General features: G+C 36.9%; 1 protein-coding gene across 1 annotated transcript in view; it reads right to left on the reverse strand.

Moving 5' to 3' along the window:
- The window catches only part of RBM46 (RNA binding motif protein 46), a 31,476-nt gene extending 16,479 nt beyond the window's left edge, over positions 1-14,997 (reverse strand). The window contains exons 1-6 of the mRNA XM_050710379.1: positions 14,760-14,997; positions 13,792-13,953; positions 9,031-9,498; positions 7,612-8,385; positions 6,234-6,289; positions 5,051-5,149 (exon numbers count right to left, since the gene is read on the reverse strand). Coding sequence (XP_050566336.1) covers positions 5,051-5,149; positions 6,234-6,289; positions 7,612-8,385; positions 9,031-9,498; positions 13,792-13,942 — 1,548 coding nt within the window. The 5' untranslated portion in view covers positions 13,943-13,953; positions 14,760-14,997. The remainder of the gene's footprint in view (positions 1-5,050; positions 5,150-6,233; positions 6,290-7,611; positions 8,386-9,030; positions 9,499-13,791; positions 13,954-14,759) is intronic.
- Between the last annotated feature and the right edge of the window lie 7,967 nt (positions 14,998-22,964).

The following is a 22,964-nucleotide window of genomic DNA, read 5'->3' on the forward strand; positions in this document are numbered from 1 at the left end:
TTGTTAATATCCAACTGGATAGTAGCAAAGCTTACTTAATTGTTATAGGACAGTATAGGATTTATAGCTCTGTGTGCTCACCAGATTTGTGAAGAAATTTGATTTTTAGGAATGTCTAATCAAGAAAAAAAGTCACTAACTGCTGCGTAGCCATGCAACAGCCCTTCAGAAACCTTGCAACACAGGATGAAGGAGAAGCAGCTTGGTCAAAGTTTAGAAGAAATCAAGATACAAAACACTTGTATCTTGTTCCATAAAGACATCAAAACTGTAATTCTGTCTCTTCTAAAGAGAAAAATAACATGTGATGTCCAGTACGTTTTTAATAGAGCAGTGTGCTGAAGTCTCATTTTTTGTTTCCCATTACTATATAGGGAATATCATAGAATGAATCATAGAATGGCTCGGGTTGGAAGGGACCTCAGAGATCATCTTAGTTCCAACCCCCCTGCCATGGGCAGGGATGAATCATTATGTCAGTACAGAGCTCTGCTGGAAATTAAGAGGATTTTTTTATTATTATTATTTTTAAACCTTTTTAAGGAAAGCAAAACTTTAAAAAAAATTAAAGGAGTTCTCTGGTAAATATAAAGAAGTTGTTTCAAGTCGAGGGACTATATTAACTACAGTCAAGAACCACATTTTATTACCCCTGGTAATCTAAACATAATTTATTCTGCACAATGTTCCACTGAAATCAGATAGGCTACACAGGAAATATTGAACATTAGCAAACAATACTGTTTCTTTTCTAAATGCTTTAGAATCCTAGAAGAGCTAATTTTGAATTGAGTACCTTATTTCTTACACTAAGTGGTCAGGCAGTTGGACTCGACCTTTGTAGGTTCCTTCCAACTGACTATGCTAAGTTCTCATTTTTTGTAGAACATACAAAGTTTTCCATTTTAAATGTTAACTATTTATAGGAACAAAACAGAAATGGTAATTAATTTTGCAGATAAACAGTACAAATAAAACTTTAGTTTCCAAATGTTTTGTCTATCTTCGTGTTTTACAAGACATCTGATGTTTTGTCATCAAGAAAGGCAATGCTTTTTTTTTTTTTTAACTTGCTTAAATAAATGAAGAAGTCTTCACTTGGACCACGTATAGTTCAAGTATTTTTCCATCTAAATTTAGTTTCAGCTAGGGGAGAAGGAGAGGAAAGAGCTGTTTACTGTTTACTCTGATCTTACTAAAAAAAGCTTTAGCTAAATAACAATATAGACTCCTGCATTTTTGTAAACAAGAATTTGTCAAACATCTGAATTACAATTCAGGTTCTCTCTCTCCAAAATACAGCAGTAAAAAACAACACTGATTTTTAAAGAGGCTATCACAATATTCTAAGACTAACAAGATTTTAACAGAGTACTTACTAGTGCACAGTGATGTAATTTCCACCAAAAAAAAAAACACTATTTTGGGACTATGTAAAACAGAGTCCTGCTATAAAATGAATTTAGTACAAGACTATGAAAGCTTTACTCCTTTTACTCATAACAGAAGGAAACTGAAGGGTCTATCCCCAGCCTCCAAAACAGATCACACAAATGAGTAAGATGGGAGAGGAATATCTACAACTGCAGGGACCTTCCCGAATCTCCATCACTTCCAGATAGGACATGACTACAGCATATGCAGGAAACCGAACGCTGGATGTGTGTTTTTTAATAAATAGAAAATCAATAGCCAGAGTCACTAACCAAGCAGAGAAGTCACTAGTAAACACAATGGACCTCAGTGCTACAGTTAAATCAGAAAAGCTTTTCAGAACTCTTCAATATTAAAGCACCTGTATGTTTACTAAGTATAGGGGTCACAGCTACCTAACTCTGTATTTATGCCTGCATGCACTACTACAATTGATGCCATTTTGATATGTCAATTCTAAAATAAATGCCCATCTATGCAATTACATACACCAAACAGAAGCTAGCATTTCACAAGAAAACGTGGTATATAAGAATTTATTTGCGTATAATTTAACAAGCAATTATATCCAAATACATTTCTTATACAAGAAATTTATGAGCACAATTAAAATAAAGTCAGTTTAAAGTGTAACCTAACAAACAAATCAAAATTTCCTTCTACCAGTGGAGTTCCACCAGCAGTAAGTAAAACCAGAAATCATTCTCTGAAGAATGTTCTGCTTTTTCAGGCCTCAGATGTTTACCTTCACTGAAGAAAGGGAGGTAGGAATTCTCCTACAACTCAAATCTACACAACCTCAGGTTCTCCTTTACCTGTACTTCAAAGTCATCTGCACGAGCCAAATTGATTCCAGAACCTACAAAGCTGTATTAATGATGAAAGGTAGCTGACAGATAAATAATGCCTCTCAGACTTTTTAGTTTCAATTCGGCTCTGCACTATTTCACTGCTGGTCCTGAAGCAACTTCTGCATTAATTAACACAGCTATATAGTCTCAAAATTGGAGCTGCCTCATGTCTAGCCTGAAGGACAGGGTCCAAAAAGGCAAGAGTTGGAAGTGTTACCATGTTTTTCTACATGGGCACCACACTCGACAGCAAAGCATAACTTTGCGAACACCAAGGTGTCATGTAACTTCTAGAGACAAACCCACGTTGAAATGATGTTCAAAATAATGGAGAAAGTAATTATTTCTTCTACAGGGCGTTCAGTTTTCTTTCTATTCTGTTCCTTCCCTCTTATCCCTCCCAACCCAAACTGTGAACTGTCACTTTCTTCTGGAACTTCAACATGCAGCCCGGCTCCATATCCCAGAAATGAACACCTAGATATATAGTTTCCATATATTTAAATAAATCATGAACAGAACAAGGAATTAAAAAAACTCCAGGCTTATCTAGTAACGTTAAAATATAGCTTATTTATCTTTCACTGAAATCGTAAGTGTCTGTGTTTTATCCAAGAACCATTTTCAAAATATTCAGGTGACACCAAGTGGTAAATTGTTGTACTGCTATCTATTCAGGACTACTGTATACGGCAACAAGCAAGTAGTGTTAATACAGAAATATCTACTTTTAAAAATAGGGCGCTTTATACTAGATACAGGAGATTATTAAAGATGTCATTACTGTGTGAATATCCTGATTTTATATATCTCTGTGTTGATAAAAAAACTGCTCTAACATTAAAAAATAGCTTTCTACTTGTAGTATAACATTTAGATAAAAATACGCTATTTGCAATGACCAACAGAAAAATACGGAAGTTACACTATCAGTATTCAGTGATTATTTTTGCAATATTTTTTTCTCTAAAAACCTTTATTCCTGCGGTTTTAGTTCTCCTTTTTTTTCCCTCTTGACCATATACAAGGTACACCCAAAGTGTTCATGGAAAACTGAGTATTCTTCTTCTCCAAACTTTACCAGGTGCATAACGTAGTTGATAAAAAAAACTTTTGTTTTGACGTTCAACTCAAGTTGATCAAAATGTAAATGTTTACATAAAAAGAACTGTTTGTGTAAAAATGTGATCTTAGATCCCCAGATGATCTCAAACAATAGTACACCAATTCAGAGGAACAGAGACCCTTCTGAATCTACAAGGTCCTTCTGCATACCCCAAGACATACACATGGTAAGAGAGAAATATCAACAAATCCTCTTTTCTCATGGAGATTACCCATGCTCTATGTGCAGCATTGATCAATGCACCATGAAAACTGTTTGGAACAGTGCAGCATTATTTTGGTTGCCCCTCGCTACTCTGCATTATGTAGCAACACCAGTAGTATGTGCCTTTTTTTTTTCCTCCGGTATTCTAGCAGGTTTCCAGGGATGGCATACCTACCCCATACCAGCCTTGAGGTGTTGACTGACCACAACCTGCTGCTTTGCTTTTGTACTTACTGCTACTGTACAGAGTTAAGATGTTGACAGTATTTCTGACACCATGTAACCTCAGAGATGTCACCTGGGGAATGGGGCTGCACACCTCAAAAGGAAAGAGTTGCAGTAAGCTATTAGAACGCTATCTACTCTGCGTAACATCTACAGCTTTGTTAAAAAAGCTCAGTGCCAGTCTACACACAAAAAGTAGATAAATCCGAAGTAAGTCCAATTCATCTCCTTATCAACAAAAGAAATAGTAAGATGTATCTTGTTGAAATTTTGTCTACCTTTGCAAGAAATAGGACTAGCTAAGAGCGTCTTATTTGTCTTTCAGAATTAAGAAGCTTTGTCAAATCACATATTTTGGCTTTAGGAAGCAATGTCTGAAGAGTTAGAAAACAAAACTTAATACATCTTGAAATGTACCAAGTAAACCAAAACAAGACATAAGGAAAAAATGATTAGGGGAAGCCTGGCTTTACCAACGGTTTGTCTATCAGCACCAAATGAAGTATATAGCTGCAAAGTTGTGACTGCCCAGCACAAATGATCGCACAAGGAACTTGAAATTCAATCCTTTTGCATAAAGGTCAGAAAGACAGTCTTCAACTTAACACACCGTTCAAACCCTAGTGCAAGTCATTATGGGACAAAAAAAAAAAAAAAGGAAGATGACAAAACCTTGACTCTGCGTTTCAAACAACACACAAAAAAAAAGACAACTACTAAACTGGCAAAACAGCAAACACAGAAGAATATAAGTACAGATTCTCTTAACTTTTACAGTCACAATTCCTTTTTCTTCCTAAAATAAGGCAAAAACTATGTTCTGCTGCTACCTCTTATACCTTCTGGAAAAGTCAAACTCTTGCCCACTGTTTGGATAGTCTCTGGACTTTAGCATGGAACAGATTACTAGAAAGAAGTCTTTTTCATTCTGGTTTCTAACAGCTTTTATCCATGTGTTCTATTTTCAAATTCTCTCAGAGCAGCCCTTTCTCATTCACCTTAATCTGCTTACGTGACTTTTAAAAGAAACAAACTGTAAACATTATAGAAAATTAAGCAGGCAACACCTTTATGTTCCTGTAAGAAAATTACTTACCAGCTGGAATTATTCTGGGTCATCTTTGCATACTCTTATTTACAGCAAGTTGCTTCCGAGATGAAGTACACAGAAACTATTCTCAAAATCATTGCTACTTACAAGCACACATACCCATGCAGCATCATTCAACATGTCAGACCATATGACAGACACTTCACTGAGTAAGAGGGATCTTCTGTCCCATCCAACAACATCCAGCTTCAGGTATTTCTTTCAACAGAGTACATTAACATAGAACAAAAACTTCTGTAGATTAGAATGGGGGGAAAACAGAAAAACAAAACACTATTTCTAGAGTCCTTAAAGCTATGTTTCGGTATTACAACAATGCAAAACACCAAACAGAGGTTTTTAAATCAACATGAAAAAGGTGTACCTTTCAGAAGTCAGCCACACTTGCTCTGAAAGAAGGCTGTGCATGCTCTGTGCTGAACCAAATCCTCAGAAAAGAGGATGCACAGAGGCAACAAAAGAATAAAGAACATTCAGAGTTCAAAGATAACAAGACAGCATTACCAGTACCAGGCCATTAGGTGGCTTTTAAAAAAATCCAAACCTGGGTTTTGGGAATTCTGGTAAAAACTCGCATCATTTGCAATGCATATAGAACCCTGAAATGCTACAAAGCTTTAAAATACTGTTAGTTTAAATTCACTTTAAAACCTTTTCCCTTATAGCACTTACAACTATAATTGAAAATAAAAAGCTCAACACGCACTTCCTTCAATTTTTTTCTTAAACTTTTTGCATTCTGGATTTGATAACAGCTGTGGATAAGCATTCTTAGTTTAAAATTTTCTCTCCTATACTCCTCTGGGAAAGAATCACCAAAACAATTTCAAGCAAAACTTTTTATAATGGTAGCTTTAAGCCACAAAATGGGCAGATATGCACGGCCAGATACGCAGGGAAACAAAGCAGGGAATGGAGAATGCTGTCTTGAAGCATTTCTTAGGAACAGAAGTGTCACTAACAGAGGAGCACAATTAACCTTGTGGTTATTATTTTTCCCCTGAAAATTTAGGGTCACTGGACCAAAATTATTAAGTAAAGCCATTATAATAAACACTTCTTTATCTATTCTCATTTATCCTCCTTTCGTATCTAAAGCAGAATCAAACCAAAAATCATAACCAGCAGCAGAAGATACTTTGAGAAGAGGAAGCAGCAAGCCATACATAATTTGACTTTTTTTTTTTTTTTTTTAACTGTTATTCAAGTGGATGCATTACTGAGCCCTGCATGCATGCACAGCTAATCAGAAATGACTATTTGCTGCATTGTACAATCTTACCATGCTGCTATCTAGAGCTGCACGATCCAGAATCACCAAGCCCGATGCCTCGGACACTGCCTATAAGGAATTTCGTGCCTTTCAACCTGCAAGTTCATGCCTCAGAAGGCTGACATTCTAACACATGCTTTTCCTAAAACTAGGAAGTGAAAAAAAACACTGTGGTCTCTTAATACACTGAAATAAAAATAACGGAAGTACAAACTGCCCAAAATTCCTAGATATTAGACACGTTATTTACAAGTCTCATCTATGACCACTCCAAAACTCAAACTATGCCTGGGCCCAAACAACTCTTGCTTTGCTCCTCTTCTAAATGGTAATAAAAGCTAACTAAAAATCTTTTACATAGAATAGAACAAGAAACTAGTTTGTGTTAGCTGAACAGCCTATCATCTCCAATATAAATCTTCACAGAAAGAAAGGAAACCTCTGACTCTAGAAATAACTAGAAATATTTTTTTAATGACAGAAAAATAATCACATTGCTGCACGAAAGTCTAGCAAGAATGAATTTCACAATACAGCACCTACAGATCTAGGCGTGCTGAAAGAAAGCATGCTACAGATACACAGGAATATTACTCAGCGGATCAGAGAAGACAAGTGATGGTTCATAATACCTGCAAACCTATGAAGGTCAGTCCTATCTCATCTTGAAATATACCAAGATGAAAAAGGAAGGAAAGAGAAAGTACAATTGCTGATAAGAGCACATGAAATAAATTACACAGTTTCATCTGGAAATACAAATTTTTAAAGCATATGGTATGTCTGTGTAACAGCCTTCAAATCCATTTACCAAAGAGCCAAAATTCTGATTTCATTTCATATGTTTTATCAGATGAGGGCTACAACTACTAATGAAACAACATGGCACTAGAAATGAGTTCTGTGTTTTGGATGCTACAGCACAGTATTACAGAATTGAAAAATACTGGACAGGAACCAGATGTCAAATGTTACATTTTATATTATTTTTGTATTTTGACTTCAAACAGAAGTAGGGATAATGGACTGTCAGAAATGCAGTAATTTGCTTTCTCAGTTACAAGAAGAACAGATACTACAGATTTTTATAATATTAGAACTTCCACTTTCTAGCAGCCACATTCTAGTTTTAAGAAATAAATACAAATGAAGATGCTGGACTTTGAAAGAATTAAGAATAACTGCATCTAAGTTTTCTCTCTTTTTTGGTTTAGAAAAAATAATTAAAAAAGCACTTTTTACTTCAAGAACCCTCCAATGATACCATTACAATACTGAAAACATCTATAGAGAGCAATGAAAAAAACCTTTCCAAAACTATACACAATGTTGAAGTAACTTTTTCAGCTTTGTTTCTTAAGAACTATTTAAAAGCATTTATGCTTACCTAGATGTAGAAGTGTCAACTGTGCTGCCAATTCCTTCGCGTCTTCTAATGTTGTACAGAGTTTGTCTGGCATGAAGTAACTCTGGGAACCATATGCAATACTAGGAATAAGTACCTTGTACACCAAAAGTATTTTCCCATCCTGACTTGTGGTTGAATACAAGTAGTATTCTGGTGGTACCCAGTTATTTTTATAGCAAAAATAATCCAGGTGCATTACTGCAGAACTGAAGTGACTAGATTTCAAAGAATACATGCTAATTGGAGTAAGCTTTGTTCCTGGAAGAAATGGGTACGTACACCTTTCAACTTCAGGGGGGCTTGGACTGTGCTGACCATTAAGACGAACTGCTGGTTTCCAGGCAGATTTTTGATGACCATCCTCTTTGCTGGGAAACCCTAAGAGACTTTCAGAACAGGGACTTAACTGATCATTAAAATGTTGTTTCCAAGTACTTTCTTTGTTAATTGGCTTTGCCAGCGTTACCTCAATACTAGCTCCATCAATGCACCTCCCATTCATTACAGACATTGCAGCAACTGCATCCTCTCGGTTGAAAAAATGAACGAAAGCATAGTCTCTCAGCTTCTTTACACGTTCAACCACCCCTGGCTTGAACTTGTTGAATTCAGCTTTAATTGTGTCTTCTGTAGTAGAGAGCATTAAATTTCTTACATACAACACTTTGACTCTCTGCATTGTTTCTTCATCAACTTCTTTCTCTGGGTCTGCCCAATCTACTTGAATAGTATGACCCCAGAGCTGGAACGTTCCTACAGCAAAGAAGCATTACATCAATAAGAAAGATGCAAAGGAAAACAAAGCCATTCTTATAGACTACTTCTATAAAAAGCAAACAAACATAATGCACACCACCAGAAACAGACGGTTCTGTTGTCTGCATCCACTTAAGCAAAATTTGTAAAATGTTACTACCTGAAACAATTAAAGAAAATAATCATAAAAATGATTCTCTACTAAAATATTAAAGACCTGCTTTCAACCATCTTTAAAATATGAAATACCAGTAACACCACTCATACCCCTCAATGAAAACAAGGGACACAATTCGAGCTCAGCTTTAAAAGAATTCCTGTGCAGGGACTAGTACATGCAAATGAAGACTGGATGCATGCCCAAGCAAATATCTTGTTGTAAACTGCAGTAACTTGTGTTCATAAAACAAACGCTTGCTTGTTTTGTTCTCAGAACTGCTTAAAATTTCACTTCTTTTAAAAAGCGATTCATAAACAAAAAAATGTTTTAGCTGAAAGGCACTACTGCAGTTTTGTAACTCAAAGTACAATAAATCAAGGAGAACAGAAATTACTAGCCCCCCCCATACCCCCCCCCCCAAAAAAAAAAAAAGTCACATATACTCCCGCCCCAGAATTTGATTTATTTAAAAAGAGGTTTACCTGGGATTAGCCTTCTTCTAGCCATTGCAGCTGCTCTGTGAGACTCATATTCTACGAAAGCAAAGCCACGATTTTTAGTTTTGTCAGTGGCATTTGGATAAACAATGACATCCACCACTCCTTCTGTAACTTTTTTCATTTCATTCAGTATTTCTTGTTTCTTCTTTTCTTTTGGAATTGCTCCAATAAATAGTCTGCAGTTGTCCAAGCTGACGCAGACACCAATAAACTTCCCTGGACGAATTTCATAGTTGTTAAGAATCCTGATGGCCAGCTGGGCTTCCTCTTTAGCAGTGTACATTACAAAAGCATAGCCTCGATTCTCACCACTGAATTCCATCATCAGTCTAAACTCGTAGATCTTCCCAGCTCTCTCGAAAATAGGAACCAATTCATCTTCATACATATCACGAGGAATCTTACCCACAAAAACTTCACATCCACGAGGTGGTGGAGGACCTTCCCAACCTTAAAATGAATTGTCCAACAAAAACCTTAGTACAAATGCCAGACAGGCACACCTCCACACACAATTTGGGGTTAGGAGTTATTTACTTACTATTAGTCTCAATTTAAAACTGGTATATTCTCATCTTATTTATGTTTAAATACAAACTGTACACATAGGGCAATAGTCCTTTCTTTCCTTTTTTTGTTGTTTTTCTAAATTCCTTTTCCATTTCTTTCACTTAAATTTGGATGACAAGCCACTGAAACTAACATTATTTAGAACACTGACAGGCTTGTTGTCAGAGTCTACATTTCAATCATTTTTTGCCCCTCAAAATTATGTGTTACTTATTAGCACAACTGATATGAGGTAACTCAATTGCTAGAGAAAGAACTTGTTATACTTTCTACATTTAACATTTTAAAATTGCAAATATTTCATCACACTACTTGCCCACATTTTAAGAAGTTTTTGGTAGTCCCCAGAGCTTCCCCCCCCCCCCCCCCAACAGCACTCAAAAGGTCCAACATCTTGGTTTCACCATCTCCGTTCATCCACTAAAACAAGAATCCCTAAGGACGGTAGGATATGAAACCATCCTTTTTTTCAGTACCCAAGAACACTGAATATTTTTCCTCCTAAAAATGGATCAGTTTTCACAGGCTGGAATTGGATGCTAAGGGGCGAAAAAAAATAAAATCCACAGAACAGATCCATGCATCTTGTCCTTATGCCAAGCACACTGATGTGTAATAGACTGTACCTCTGCCATACATGCCAGAAGACATGTTCAACAGATAATGTAAAAATGAGTATACACTTTTAAAAATATGGAGTAATGGTCCATAATTATGTCATTTATTTTCCCAAAATCTGCATTTTTTAAAAAAAAAGGTGGCTCATTTATTTAATTTAGGCAAATAAATTAGAAAAGAGTTTCAAATGCAGACAAATCATTCAATCATAACTAGTATCTTTTTTGAAAGCTTTGACAAGAAAGCTTCTCTACAAAAGAGAAAGCAAGGGGTACAAAGCTGTTAGAAAAAAAACAAAATTTGGTAACTAAGTATTAGTATGAAATGACATAGCATAAGGAGACAAAGGAAAAATATGACAAGTTATCAAGTTACAACAAGAAAAATAACCAAATGTTTCACTTTGGCTTGAATTTCACGATCACCTAAATATGATTTATTCTGTAATTAACTTAAATTTTTTCCTTCACATAAGTATCACCAAAGGGCAAGTAATTTACTCCTGAATTTTTTTTTTATTTTTTTTTTTAAATGGAACCACTAGGAAATTTTTGCCTTCTCGCAGATTAAGTTTATAAACTGTACACTAATTACACACATAAGAATATTATGTTTGCAGCAATCTAAGCAGAGGACCCAAACAAAGCAATGAAACTTGTTTTGTTTTTTCAAAAACACTTTTCTGATATACTTTTCTCAAGTGGCATAAGCAACAAGAACCTCGCTATTAACAGTGAAGGTGGCAAAAAATTAAGAATAATGAATAAATCAGTTTTTATGGTTAATTTTGAGCCAGATCAACTGCTTGCTCTGGATAATACAACAGCCAGACAAACAACATGGTAACAGAAAAAACAAAGCTGATGTCTCCTTCGACAGCAAAACAAGCTTATACAAACTACGTCATAAGCAATCAAAATTCACAAAAAAATGCAAATAGTAATCGTAGTTTCTCAGAAACCATCTCAAACATCCAAGTCTCACTTGTCCTAGAAAACTGTTCATAGTTACTTAGGGCAACTTCCAGCCTAAGCAAGCATGAAAATACATGAAGACTAGAAGTAGACAAATAATTAATGTCAGTGAACAGATCTATGGAAAATACCTTGTCAAACAGATCTAATTTCAGAAAAGATTAACAAAGTCCATTAATAAACATAATTTTTGCCAAAGGAATACACCTAATACTGTATAACATTCTAATTAAAATTGTAATTTTACATTACACAATGTTTTCATTATGAGAAAAAAAAATTATTAGCATAGAAACAGGCTGAAGTCTCAGAAAGCAGCCAGCAAAGCCCTGCAGTTCTGTATATTCAGGGTCATTTTCAAAAGAATTTCATTCAGCTCTGTTCTTCTGTTTTACCAATGCTGATAAAAGTAGGCAGGTAATTTTAGTCAGGAAAAGCTTCCAAACAGCAATCATTTTGATGCAGCTGTCTGTTAAACTGCATGTAGGAAAGAGCAGTAGAGCTCAGGCTTACAAACATGACTTAAAGCCATGGGATCACAGGTCGCTAGGGAGAATGATCCAAAACAGTGGCACAAAGAATCTACGATCTTTCTGCTTGTGTAAGTGCATAATCTGTCTCAAAAAGAAGAGTTACTGCATTTAAAGAGTTATAGCCAAGACTAATGACAAAATTATTATATATAAGTAACTGATAGTATTATTAGAGAGAATGGCAGGTACTAAATGTCTTATCAGGAAAACTCAGAAAAACTATTTCAGACTAGAAAAAAAGCCTAAATTCAGCAGGAAAGATGTTACCCATTTTAACAAGCTAAGAGTAAAGTAGATAAACCCATCTTCCAGAGCTCTCAAAATCAAAGCCAAATACTTTTCTGAAAATTCATTTTTGGAAAAAAAAAAAAAAAAAGTCAGGCTCAACACAGCAGTAACAGAGGAGAAAGTAAATACCCAAGAAGTTGAAATTAAACAATTTAGAGACCACCTATTTTCTTAAAACATTCTCAGGAACACCAAGAATAAAAAACACAATGACATTTTGGTAGAAGAAAACAAAACCATGTATTTTAAACTCTTGAACACAAGAATAATGAAAAAAATGTAATTAAGAAAGACACCTAGTGAACTATTCCTCCTCCTGTATTTAAGTTTCTTCACTCAAAATGACAACAACAAAAATCATTCTTTTGGGTTTTATCCATTTATTTCATAAGCTTTCAGCATTTCCAGCACAAAATAAACCCATTAGTTTCGTGCATCCCCATAATCATGCCAGTTGAATAATCTCGCAACATCTTTAAACAAAAACACTCTTCATGAGTTCTACTCAAAACCAAGGGTCATTTAAATTTTTTTTGGAAATTAAGTTTAAAGTGCTGAACGAAGGCTTCTACTTGCACTACCTGTGAATGTGTTACTGATTTTCTAGAAGTAAATCCGCAGCAGCAGTTCCAACAAAAGCATTTCAGGAAGGGATATGGCTATTTTAAGGTGTGAGATTTATTGTTGCTAAGTTACTCAATCACAGTCTTAAACATATTTTAGAAATAGTATTTAATACACAAAAATTAAGTCTTCCAACGCAGTAACATTCTGAAAAGTATTTACTAAACCCAGTACTACAGCCACTGTTTCCAAATTGCAATATACATATTCCATATACTGCAGGACTATTAATTTTATTATTTTGTCACTTAAGTGAAAATATAATTGGGCATATACAAAAAACAATTTAGGGACAGAGTTTGTTTTCACTGCAGCAACGAGTTACCAATTCAAGTGCAAAGGTCTCCTGCTTGTACCATGATAGACCCCAAACCACCGTAAGTTAACCGAGAAGATTACTGTAGTTTTTATAGCATGAATGCAGCTTCCCTTATCCTCTGGTAATTGTTATCAACTCTTATTTTCTACTTACACACAGATATACACAGAAAAAAAATGTTTTTTCAGAGTATTAAGTGAAAGAACAGCAACATATGAACAATAAACTGACTGTTACAGTTGATTTTTCCAGTGAATTGCAAGCTCAGTATTTACCAATTCTTCATTTCAGAATGTTTTTGTTGTGGAGCTGGATTAGGTTATGTTAGATATGGAGAACAGATTAGGCAACTCTGAAAACAAACTGAGTTAGGTTATCTTCACCACTGGCTACTCAGAGAACAGAGGTTTTTTTTTTTTAACAAATGCTGAGGCCAATGCAAGTGGTGTGACAGGAAATACAGTTTAGGCCTGCAACCACTGACTTGTCCCTCCTGTGCCACTGAAGGTTTTAAAACATGTTCTCAGCCACTTGGAATGCACACAGTATTTTCAATTCCACATTTGCCTTGCCACCTGTCAACCTTAACTGTTGTTAAATCTGTGACTTCTTAAGGCCATCAAAAGCGAATGCTCACCATAGTCTAGCACAAGATAAGAGATCTTAAATGTTTGAAAACTAAAACATACCAGGACTCCAGACACGTTGTGTCTTACACAATATACAGGACACAATGCTACAAGAATTTTTAGTCTAATTCTATATAGCTATCCTTAAACAAAAACTTCAACTTTGTGATCTCAAATGAAATGCTTACCTGGTGGAGGACCACCAAATTTTCTTTGCCCATTTTCTTGAACCATGCTGTATCCAGTCTTCTCCATCAGGGCCAGTAAGGCAGCCTCATTCTGGGTACTACTTCTGATTTTGCCACATCCATTTGTTGCAGCTGTATTTTCCTCATGCATATCTGCAACAGCTTCAACAGAATATCACAGATATTTCAGTTCAGGTAAGTCTAAGCTGTTGTCTGTATACAGAAACTACCAAAGCACTGAAAAACACAACTCATGCTACACTTGGCTATTTAATGTGACTTTGTTTAGCATAAGACTGTAATCCTATGTACAATTACCATCATCTACATACTTGTTTTCAAAACGTTGTTCCATAGCTGCTTAAAGTTGAAGATTATTACAGCAACTATACATTCCGTATTTTTTTATACAAATGGTACCACAACTATTTTCTAAGTATGCTGTCCTTCAAGTTACAATAATGAATTCTTTCATAAAGCTTGTTATCACAGTTGTATAGAGACCTAAACGCTACTCAAAGGGACAAATTCCTCTCTCTTATTACTCTATTTTATAGAAGTACCACTGATTTTAAAACTGGATTTGAGTCCAAAAAAAGACTTCAGAAATGCACTAAGTCCATGTCTAATTAATGTAAAGAATTCAAAGAATTCAGGAACAGAAATAATTTAATTAAAACCAATATATAATAAAACTTGGCAGAACTGTCTGTCAAAACTAAGAGGCTGCAATAATTCCACCCCAGGGTCCTTATTTTCATGCCTTTATTCATTTTTACGTCAAAACTGAAAAAGGTTTATCAATATCAAGCCTTTATCAAAAGGCTTGTTGCTGCCATGACCACTATTTCCCAACATGTCAAGATCTCCTACAACAGCTTTAGGTTTCTGTTATCTAGGTCACAGGAAACTAATCACACCAAGAAAACCACACAGTAATTAAGAACTTTACTAGTCACACTACTCACAGAAGTTTGACTTTAAAGTCAGATTTTTTTCACTGACTTTCTCTCCTTGCCCTGCTTTTTCTTCTTTTCCCAAGATTTTCTGCCGTAAGGTCCAGAATACTTAGCCAAGCAATCTTCTTCAACACTTCAATCCCTGGTCCAAGTCGTCTGTCCACGTGGTATGTCCCTCATTCTCCAAAAGACATGCGGCCCAAAAAAAAAAAAAATACCATGAGAAACATCAACTACAACTGTTTGTTCTTTAATGCCCTTTATATTTTCAGCTTGCTTTGTCTTCAATAAATTGAAGCTTCACTAAGTAACATCCTGAAGAATTCTCCACTCCACCCCCACCATGAAAAACAGCTAATACCAGGCTTGATTTCACACAAAATGTCTCGTCAAACCACAAGTATCTACTGAACAATGAAGCTTCCTTCATTGGAGCTAATTAAGACCTTCACTAGTAAAGTATGTGGAAAGCACAGAATAAAGGGAACTAAACCACAGAGAGTCAACAGTCACGTGCCTGTCTCTTCATTGGACTTCCCATTACTCAAGGTCCCAAGAAACAAATTAGCTCAAGTGCTGCACCAAACTTGAACTAATTCCATTGCTACATTAAATTGATCGATGCTGCCGAAAATGAAGGAAGCAGTATCCCAAAGCAGCTATAACTGCATCCATTTTCTACAGTCTGAAGCAGAAGTCACGTTGTCCTTTTCATCTTGTTGCTCTTGGTTGTTTTGTACAAACTAAACTGCAGTGCGCTTTTACATCTAGCTTGATCATCCAAACGAGCACCATTACCTATACAGCTTATTTTTCACAGAACAGCCGTCCAGATAACTTCCTACTGCTACCAGAAACAAGAATTACTAAAAATAAAGCCATACATAATAGGTAATGTAGCAAAAGTTATCCCACCCACCCTTTCATAGAGAAGGGTTTTCAGATGATTGCTTGTCACACTGAGCAAGTTCCTGCCTCCATACTAAAGACATTAACCAGCCCCATGGTTGTTAGAAGTCTTACTATTCTTCACTTAGATATTCCATTGAAACTACTGCAGTTCCTCTATCTAAAATAAGTCTGTGTAAGTTTATAGAGGTTTTTCAGAAGATTTATGCCATAACTACTTATGGCTAGACTGATTTTAATGATTAAGACCCTTCCACAACTACATTTAATGCACGTTATGCCGTGATACTACTGTTCTGTGTTTGCGTTATTTTGCCCAACAGCTTAGTCCCTTTAACCAAGCTTTGAATCATGGCCCTGTTCTTTGGTGCAGTCTTTCCACAACAGCTGACACTTTAACAGCCAGCCTATACATGTCCCTTAATTAGAACACTGATAAAATAAACCCAACTCCTTTTTTTTCCATCCCAGAAAAAGAAAGGTTTTGTGTATATAATTATACAGAATTTAGCTTATGGATTTATATAAGTATTTAGTAGTAATGTAAGTTGCATATGTAATTATACAAAATCTAGCTTATGTATTTATATAAATCTGTAACAATAGTATCAATCTATTTTAATATATATATACATTTTTCTTTTCTATCAACCAGGTATTCATTCTGGGACAGGAACCTATGTAAGCAACCATTCTGGACAGACAACGTTCACGCGATGCCCACCACAAAACAGTTCAAAAAATAAAAATAGAATTCCCTAAAACTTGACTTCAAAAAATCGAGCTTTGGACGCGGCCAGCAGTCCACAAATACCCCCACACCGCCGCCGCCACCGCGGCGGCCCCGTCCTTCTCCTCAGGGCGCCTTTACCCGAGCGGGACACCCGCAGGCAGGCACTGCCGTCTGCCCTCACCGCACCGCCGCTGCCAAGCAGAGGCGACACCACCGCCACGGCTTTCCCTCTCCCCGCCCCAACCCAGCCAATCAGCAGCCGGCTGAGGTGGGCGCGGGAGTGATTGACAGCAGGCGCTGGCCAGCCAGAGTGAGACAGAGGGCAGCGGGGCGTGGCACGCGAGCTCCTTTAAAATGGCGGCCGTTGAGGGCTGTTAGGGCGCGTGGTGGCCGACGGGACCGTTGGGGAGTGAGGTGGGGCTGCCGTGAGGGAGGGATGGCAGCCCCCTTGGAGCCCCACCTGAGGGATGTGTGTGGGCTGCTGCCGCCTGTCGGATTGGCCTCCTTCACTCCCTTAGGCAGGAGGAACCCTTGTTGCGTTCAGAGGCAGCTTTTTTTGTATCTTCTGGCTTACAACCGTTCTTGGAAGGCCTATCTGGGCCTTTAGGGTAGGCTGTGGCGTAAGCATACGCTTACTGTTGTGCTGGTTCCTGTCGGCCACTGCAGTGCTTCAGTGAAATAAATCTGTTTTCAATACCTGCTGTGGTAGTTCAATTTTTACCCAGGCCTAATAACATAATCGTTAGTGCCATAACAATAACAGGTCCTTCCCAAAGCAGTGGGGTTCTGAAGGCTTCCCAGTTTTAGCACAGCTTTGGACCCCCTATCAAAGCTCCTCAGAGGCACTGCAGGCACAGAGCTTTGATGGGCATGCATCAAGTGCACAGCTGTCAATAAAAAGTATGGGATTACCCTGGAAGTTCTTTAATTTGTTGCTATCCAAGTGTTGTAGCCTGTTTTGCATATCTAGCAAACCAAAGACTCACTGTCAAGAAACATTGAGCAAAGACTGACTTCCTTCCTTATACACCTTCCCTAAGTTGTAAACACAAAACTCTGCTTTTGAATGTGCCAGAGAATCCCAAGAAATTTAGCTTAGCGACATGCAAATTCATCTTTATTACAAATATATCCTAGAGTTTTTAGCAGTCTACTTTTAAATATATACTACCATAAAACTGTATTTTAATATAGCATATTAAACATTCACCTATTTGAGTTTCCTTTTTTTTAAAGAAAAAGCTTATCTTTTTATCAATAATGGCATGATATGCTCATTGTGTATTTTACAAATGATATAACACCATTTAAAAGTCCTGAATGGCCAAAAATGCTATTGCCTTCAAGATTAAATGCCACCACCTTTTTCATTCAGGTGTCTGCTGGTTTTTTGACCGCATCTAACTCAGCTGTGAAACCTCTAATAGGAATGAATTAGAGGTATATTACAGTAAATAAAGTTTTGTGTGTTTTGTCTGTAACTCAGTGTCACTGTTACCTTGGAGACTCCTCATTTTGTGGCAGAAAACCCTATGTGTTTCATTTGTTATTGCTAGTGGAAAGAATTGAAAGAACATGAACAACAGCTTCTAAGTGAAAAACCTCTTCAGCATTTTCTTTGAATTTCACAAATTTGACATCTCACTGGGCAGGTGACCATGCACAACCATTTCTGAGGTACAAATTACAGTTTGCTGATGAGCAGCTGCTCAGCAAGGAATTTTAACCCGTTCCAGTAATTCAACAGCAGCAGATCTCAAGGAAACACACAACTTTGCTGTCAGGTCTTCCTCTTTATGGCATGACATGAAGAAAAGAAAATCAAAATAACCAAAAAGTCTTAATTGTTATTTCTTATTAAACATCAAAGTCAGCTGTAGGAACTAAAGACTCATTTGGTTTTCTTGCTGACCCCTCCCTATTTAAAAGAAATTAAGATCCTTTTCTTCTTTTGTTCCACATGTGCTAATTGGGTATGAGAGCTCTCACTACCCCCTTGCCCACAGGTGCTAGCTGTTTCTTTCTGACAATCCAAATTGCTCAGTATAATTAAGTTTTACTATGAACAGCTGTTTCTAACCTGTATTTGTCTTGGATTTTGCTGTGACTTGTCAAATGTGATAAAGTCTGAGCTTAATATTTTCAAGTCTTTTCTAACAGTAAGGCAATATTTATAAGGGAATACAATCCTTTAGTATATCGAACAGCATATCGGATAACTTCAGGTATTCAAAAAAAGACTTTGCATAGCTGAAAACATGTCATGGCTAAAACAAAGCTAGTTATTTAACCCAGACAACACTCTCAAAAACATTGCTTTTCTTGTATTAGAGCTAGAAGAGTCCTCAACAAGCATCCTTCTCAGTCAATCTTTTATTTTAAGAAGTTAATGTAGTTAATTTTATGCTTTTATACAACGTGTAATTGTGTCAAGTAACTTGGAACAGTTGTAGGGGACAAGCCTTCTCTATTCCTCCTCCAGATAGGCACTGCCACCAGTGAATTCTGCCTTGCTTTCATGTCTTCCCCTTTGTCTCACATAGTACCGGGTTGCACTGTGCATTCAAAAGACAGCTCATTTATCAGTAGCCATCATTTGTAAAGGTATGGTGGAAGGAGGTGGTCAATGAACATTTTAATTCTCATTTCTAGGAGTGATAACTCTTCACAGCAAAGAGACAGTTTCTCTCAGTTATTACTCTCTCTTCTCCCCACCCCCATATATAAATACCACTCATCCAAAGGCATGACATATTTTAATTCACTTATTTTTAATGAAGATTTACTAAAAGATGGGAAAGAGGACCAGGCTCAGAAGAATGTTTGTTATTTATCAGAGAACTTAGTTTTTACTGCCTTATTTAATTGGTACCGTAGTACATAGCTGTTTAATGTTTAAGCCTGATAAATAGAAGCTTTTTTGGGGGTTATTTTACAAGAGTCATAAGTATTTGGCATAAATTCTGGTTAGAAAATTACCTAAAATTGCAAATAATGTGCTATCTGCCCTAAAGCTTTATTCAATTCCTCTTAATATAAAGGAGACACTGAGTTAGTTTCTTCATTAATGTCTTTTTGAAACTGTCACAAATCTGATGGATGAGGAATGAGGGCAGAGTCCTGCCAAGATTATGACATTTATTCCTTTGGCTAAATTTGAAAACATGAAAGAGGCCTTTTTCTTACACGTTTTATTTTATAGCACTGCATCAGACAATTGCTTTTCTTTTCCTTTAAGTTATTTTAGGTAGCTGTAACACAGAAGTCCTTGATGTTTTTTAACTTCTGTTTCATTGGAATGCTAGCAAGCCCCAGCATATGTTCCTGGAGTGGACTACTACTGCAGTTGTAATATGTTTTAATAGAAGCATAAGCTTTTTCTTTTTTCTTTTTTTTTCCTTTTTTTTTTTTTTTATTCTTTTGGTCAGAGTAAATTTTACTATGGCCTGGAGCGGGAGAAGAGGGTATGTAGTATTTCTGCACTCTGACAGGTTTGATATGTAGGTAGTAGAAATACTTTAAAAGGAAGCAGACATCCTTTGAAGTTTAAACAAAGGTCTTTGTAGAAAACCTAGACATAATATGATTGTAAATCTAATTATACCAAGCTGTCCAGAAAGACTTAATTTCAGTCAGCCGTTCCACTTTCTTTTGGGTTCCAGTTCATCAAGTAGCCGTTTTAGTAGGATCCTCCTAACAAGGCATTCTAGTGCCTGAAGGGTCTGTTTTCTCGAAAGGTACCATTTGCGCTTGTTCAGCTTTTTGCCTCTGAAGAGCTGCAATCCTTTTTAATTATAAAATCCGATACTGCTGCAAGAAGCATTAGGGGCAACAATGTTAATTGTAGAGAAATCATCATACAGACTTGTTTTCTTTCCTTTGTAAACCACTTCAAGACACACGTCATATGATTTTTAACATGCAGATGTGCAGTGAATATGAAAAAAATATAAATTCTGAAGCATGTTCTGTGCTCACCTAGATGAACATGAATATCAACAGTTTTATTGAAGTAAATTGAACTAAACCAACTTTAAACCAGTATCACTGAGTGCAGTGAAGTAAAATGTACATAATGAGGTGTATAAAATCTCTTCATTTTTTTCCCTCATGACCTCCAGAGCTATTGCTTTCTTCCTCCTCTGTATCTTGCTCTCAAAACCCTGTGTGACAAAACCATACCTTTAATCACTGAAATGGCTGTTTTCTGGGAATGCAGCTGACCCAGAGAAGGGAAGGAGCAGCTTGGAATTGCTGAAAAAAGTAACACTGCAGAGGGTTGGTGAAAGACGAGCTAAATATCAGAAAATAGAAGGGAAGATAGGACGGGAAGGAGGGAAGAGCCGCAGGAGATGGAGAATCCTTTCCTTTAGTACTGCAGTCTTTCGATTTTACACAGTTACACAATGCTTTTCCATCTGTTTTTTAGGCAGACAATATCCTGAAATGGCATCATATCCCCTGCATGTCTGCAACAGCAGCAATTAAAGAAATTTGGCTTTTTTGGCACTTTTGAAATACTGTTGTAACAAACTTGAGACCAGAATTTTCTTTCCACACCGATGTGAAGCACAAGGAGCTGCAGAGCAGGCTTCCTTCAGTCACACCACTGGTGTCCCAGTCCTCACTGGAGGACTTGGAAAGATCAGAGATGGTTCCCTCTCAGTCACTGCTCAGTTTTTGGTTTCTTTGCAAATATTGTCAGAAAATATTTTAATTTATGGTAGTTTCTGTGAAAGTTTTATAACATGGTTTCAGCATTGGAACCAAACAGGCATCAAACTGTAAAGTCTTTGGTCATATCTGATCTGACCTAGATATTAACTGAAGGTTTACAAGGTAGACTAAAGATTTACCTATTGAATATTTAATCATTCTGGAAATAAATTATATTGAGTGCAGCAGGGGAGAACAAGGTTCAGTTTTTATTTTTCCTAGATTGAAATATTTAAAGTATGTTCGTGGTAGCTTAAAAAGTGGAGTGTCCACTGTTTCCTTAGGCTGTTCGTACTTGGCTTTGAATTCCAGTTTATTCTCACAATCCTAAAAGGCATTGATTTATCAAGCTCACATCCTTTTAATTTATTATCCAGCTGCTGTGAGCTGCTAACTAGCTTTTAAGTCAGGAAGCTCAGGAAACTCAGGACTGTCAATGCCAATTACAATTAAACAACTTATGATGCTTCCTTATAATTTTCTCTGTATTTTTCCTGAGACTTTAAGGAGATAGTGCTATGTTTAGAGACATAATTAAGAAACTCTGAAACAATGCAACCTGCATTTTTTGTGGTTCTTTCATTGGTACACATATTATATGCTTTCATATATTATACACGCATCACTTATCTTTGTATTTTTGTGACACTATTCACTAAGTAAAGCTAACAACATTATTTAAATATTATTTTAAAAATTATAACAAAATTTTTTAAAAGCATTTAAATATATATATATATATATTTATTATTATTATTTTTTGTCCCTAACTCTTGTTTTCCTTATGAGGCCAAGAGACATAATCAAAACTACAATAAAAAAAATAAACCAGGAACCACCTCACTGTGGACAGAAGAAAATCAAAGGCTTCTGCAGCTCGGCCATCCTGTCCCCATTTCTGGTTAGGTGTTACACCAGTGAAACGGGAATTCAGCATAAACATTTCTGCACCTCCTCAGTAAGCTGCCGTACTTACTCAGCTGCACCGACTCAGAAAGCATGGGATGTACTGGTTGGTGTTTTACGGGCCAGTGGCAGCGGTAAGTGATCCCAATTTGCTGAAAAGCCTGGCACAGCGTTCTGCTGAAGTGGCTGTGGGAGAACATGAGTAAAGAAAGATTGCAAGACCTTCCCTGGAAAGCCACTAGGTGGGATTAGCTGATTTTAACAGAAGGACTGTCAGCCCAGGCTGTTCTTACTTTGAGGGAGGCCTGCAACTCCCTTCTCCCATCAGTTACAGATGGTGCAGCATCGTCCACACCACGTCGAGGTCTTGACCGATGGGGGACTTTCAATGCTCATGTCCACACAGAGCACCGGGGAGAAGCCACCCTCCTTCCCATGCCCCAAGCCACAGGAGGCGAACGCCTACTGAGAGCTGCCCTTCAGACAGGGCAACTCTCCCAAACAGGGAGCGCAGTAAGCTTGTTACATCAAAAACCGCAGGGACCAAGGATAAAAAAGATTCAGATCACCTTTCTAACATAAAAGCTAATAACGAAAAGCCTCATTAAAATAAACCGTAAGTCAGGCGTTTGCCAGAGAGTCAGAGAACTGACACATGATAAAGAAAGGGCCTTTGGGGAAAGATACCTCTCCTATGAAGAAAGGCTGAGAGAGCTGGGGATGTTCAGCCTGAAGAGAAGGCTCCGGGGTGACTTTATTGCAGCCTTTCAATACTTAAAGGGGGCTTATAAAAAAGATGGAGAGCGACTCTTTGCTCAGGCAGACAATGATAGGACAAGGGGGAATAGTTTTAAACTAAAAGAGGGGAGATTTAGATTAGAGGTTAGGAGGAAATTCTTCACTCAGAGGGTGGTGAGGCACTGTCACAGGTTGCCCAGAGAAGCTGTGGA

This window comes from Cygnus atratus, chromosome 4, assembly GCF_013377495.2.
Source record: "Cygnus atratus isolate AKBS03 ecotype Queensland, Australia chromosome 4, CAtr_DNAZoo_HiC_assembly, whole genome shotgun sequence".
NCBI lineage: Eukaryota > Metazoa > Chordata > Aves > Anseriformes > Anatidae > Cygnus > Cygnus atratus.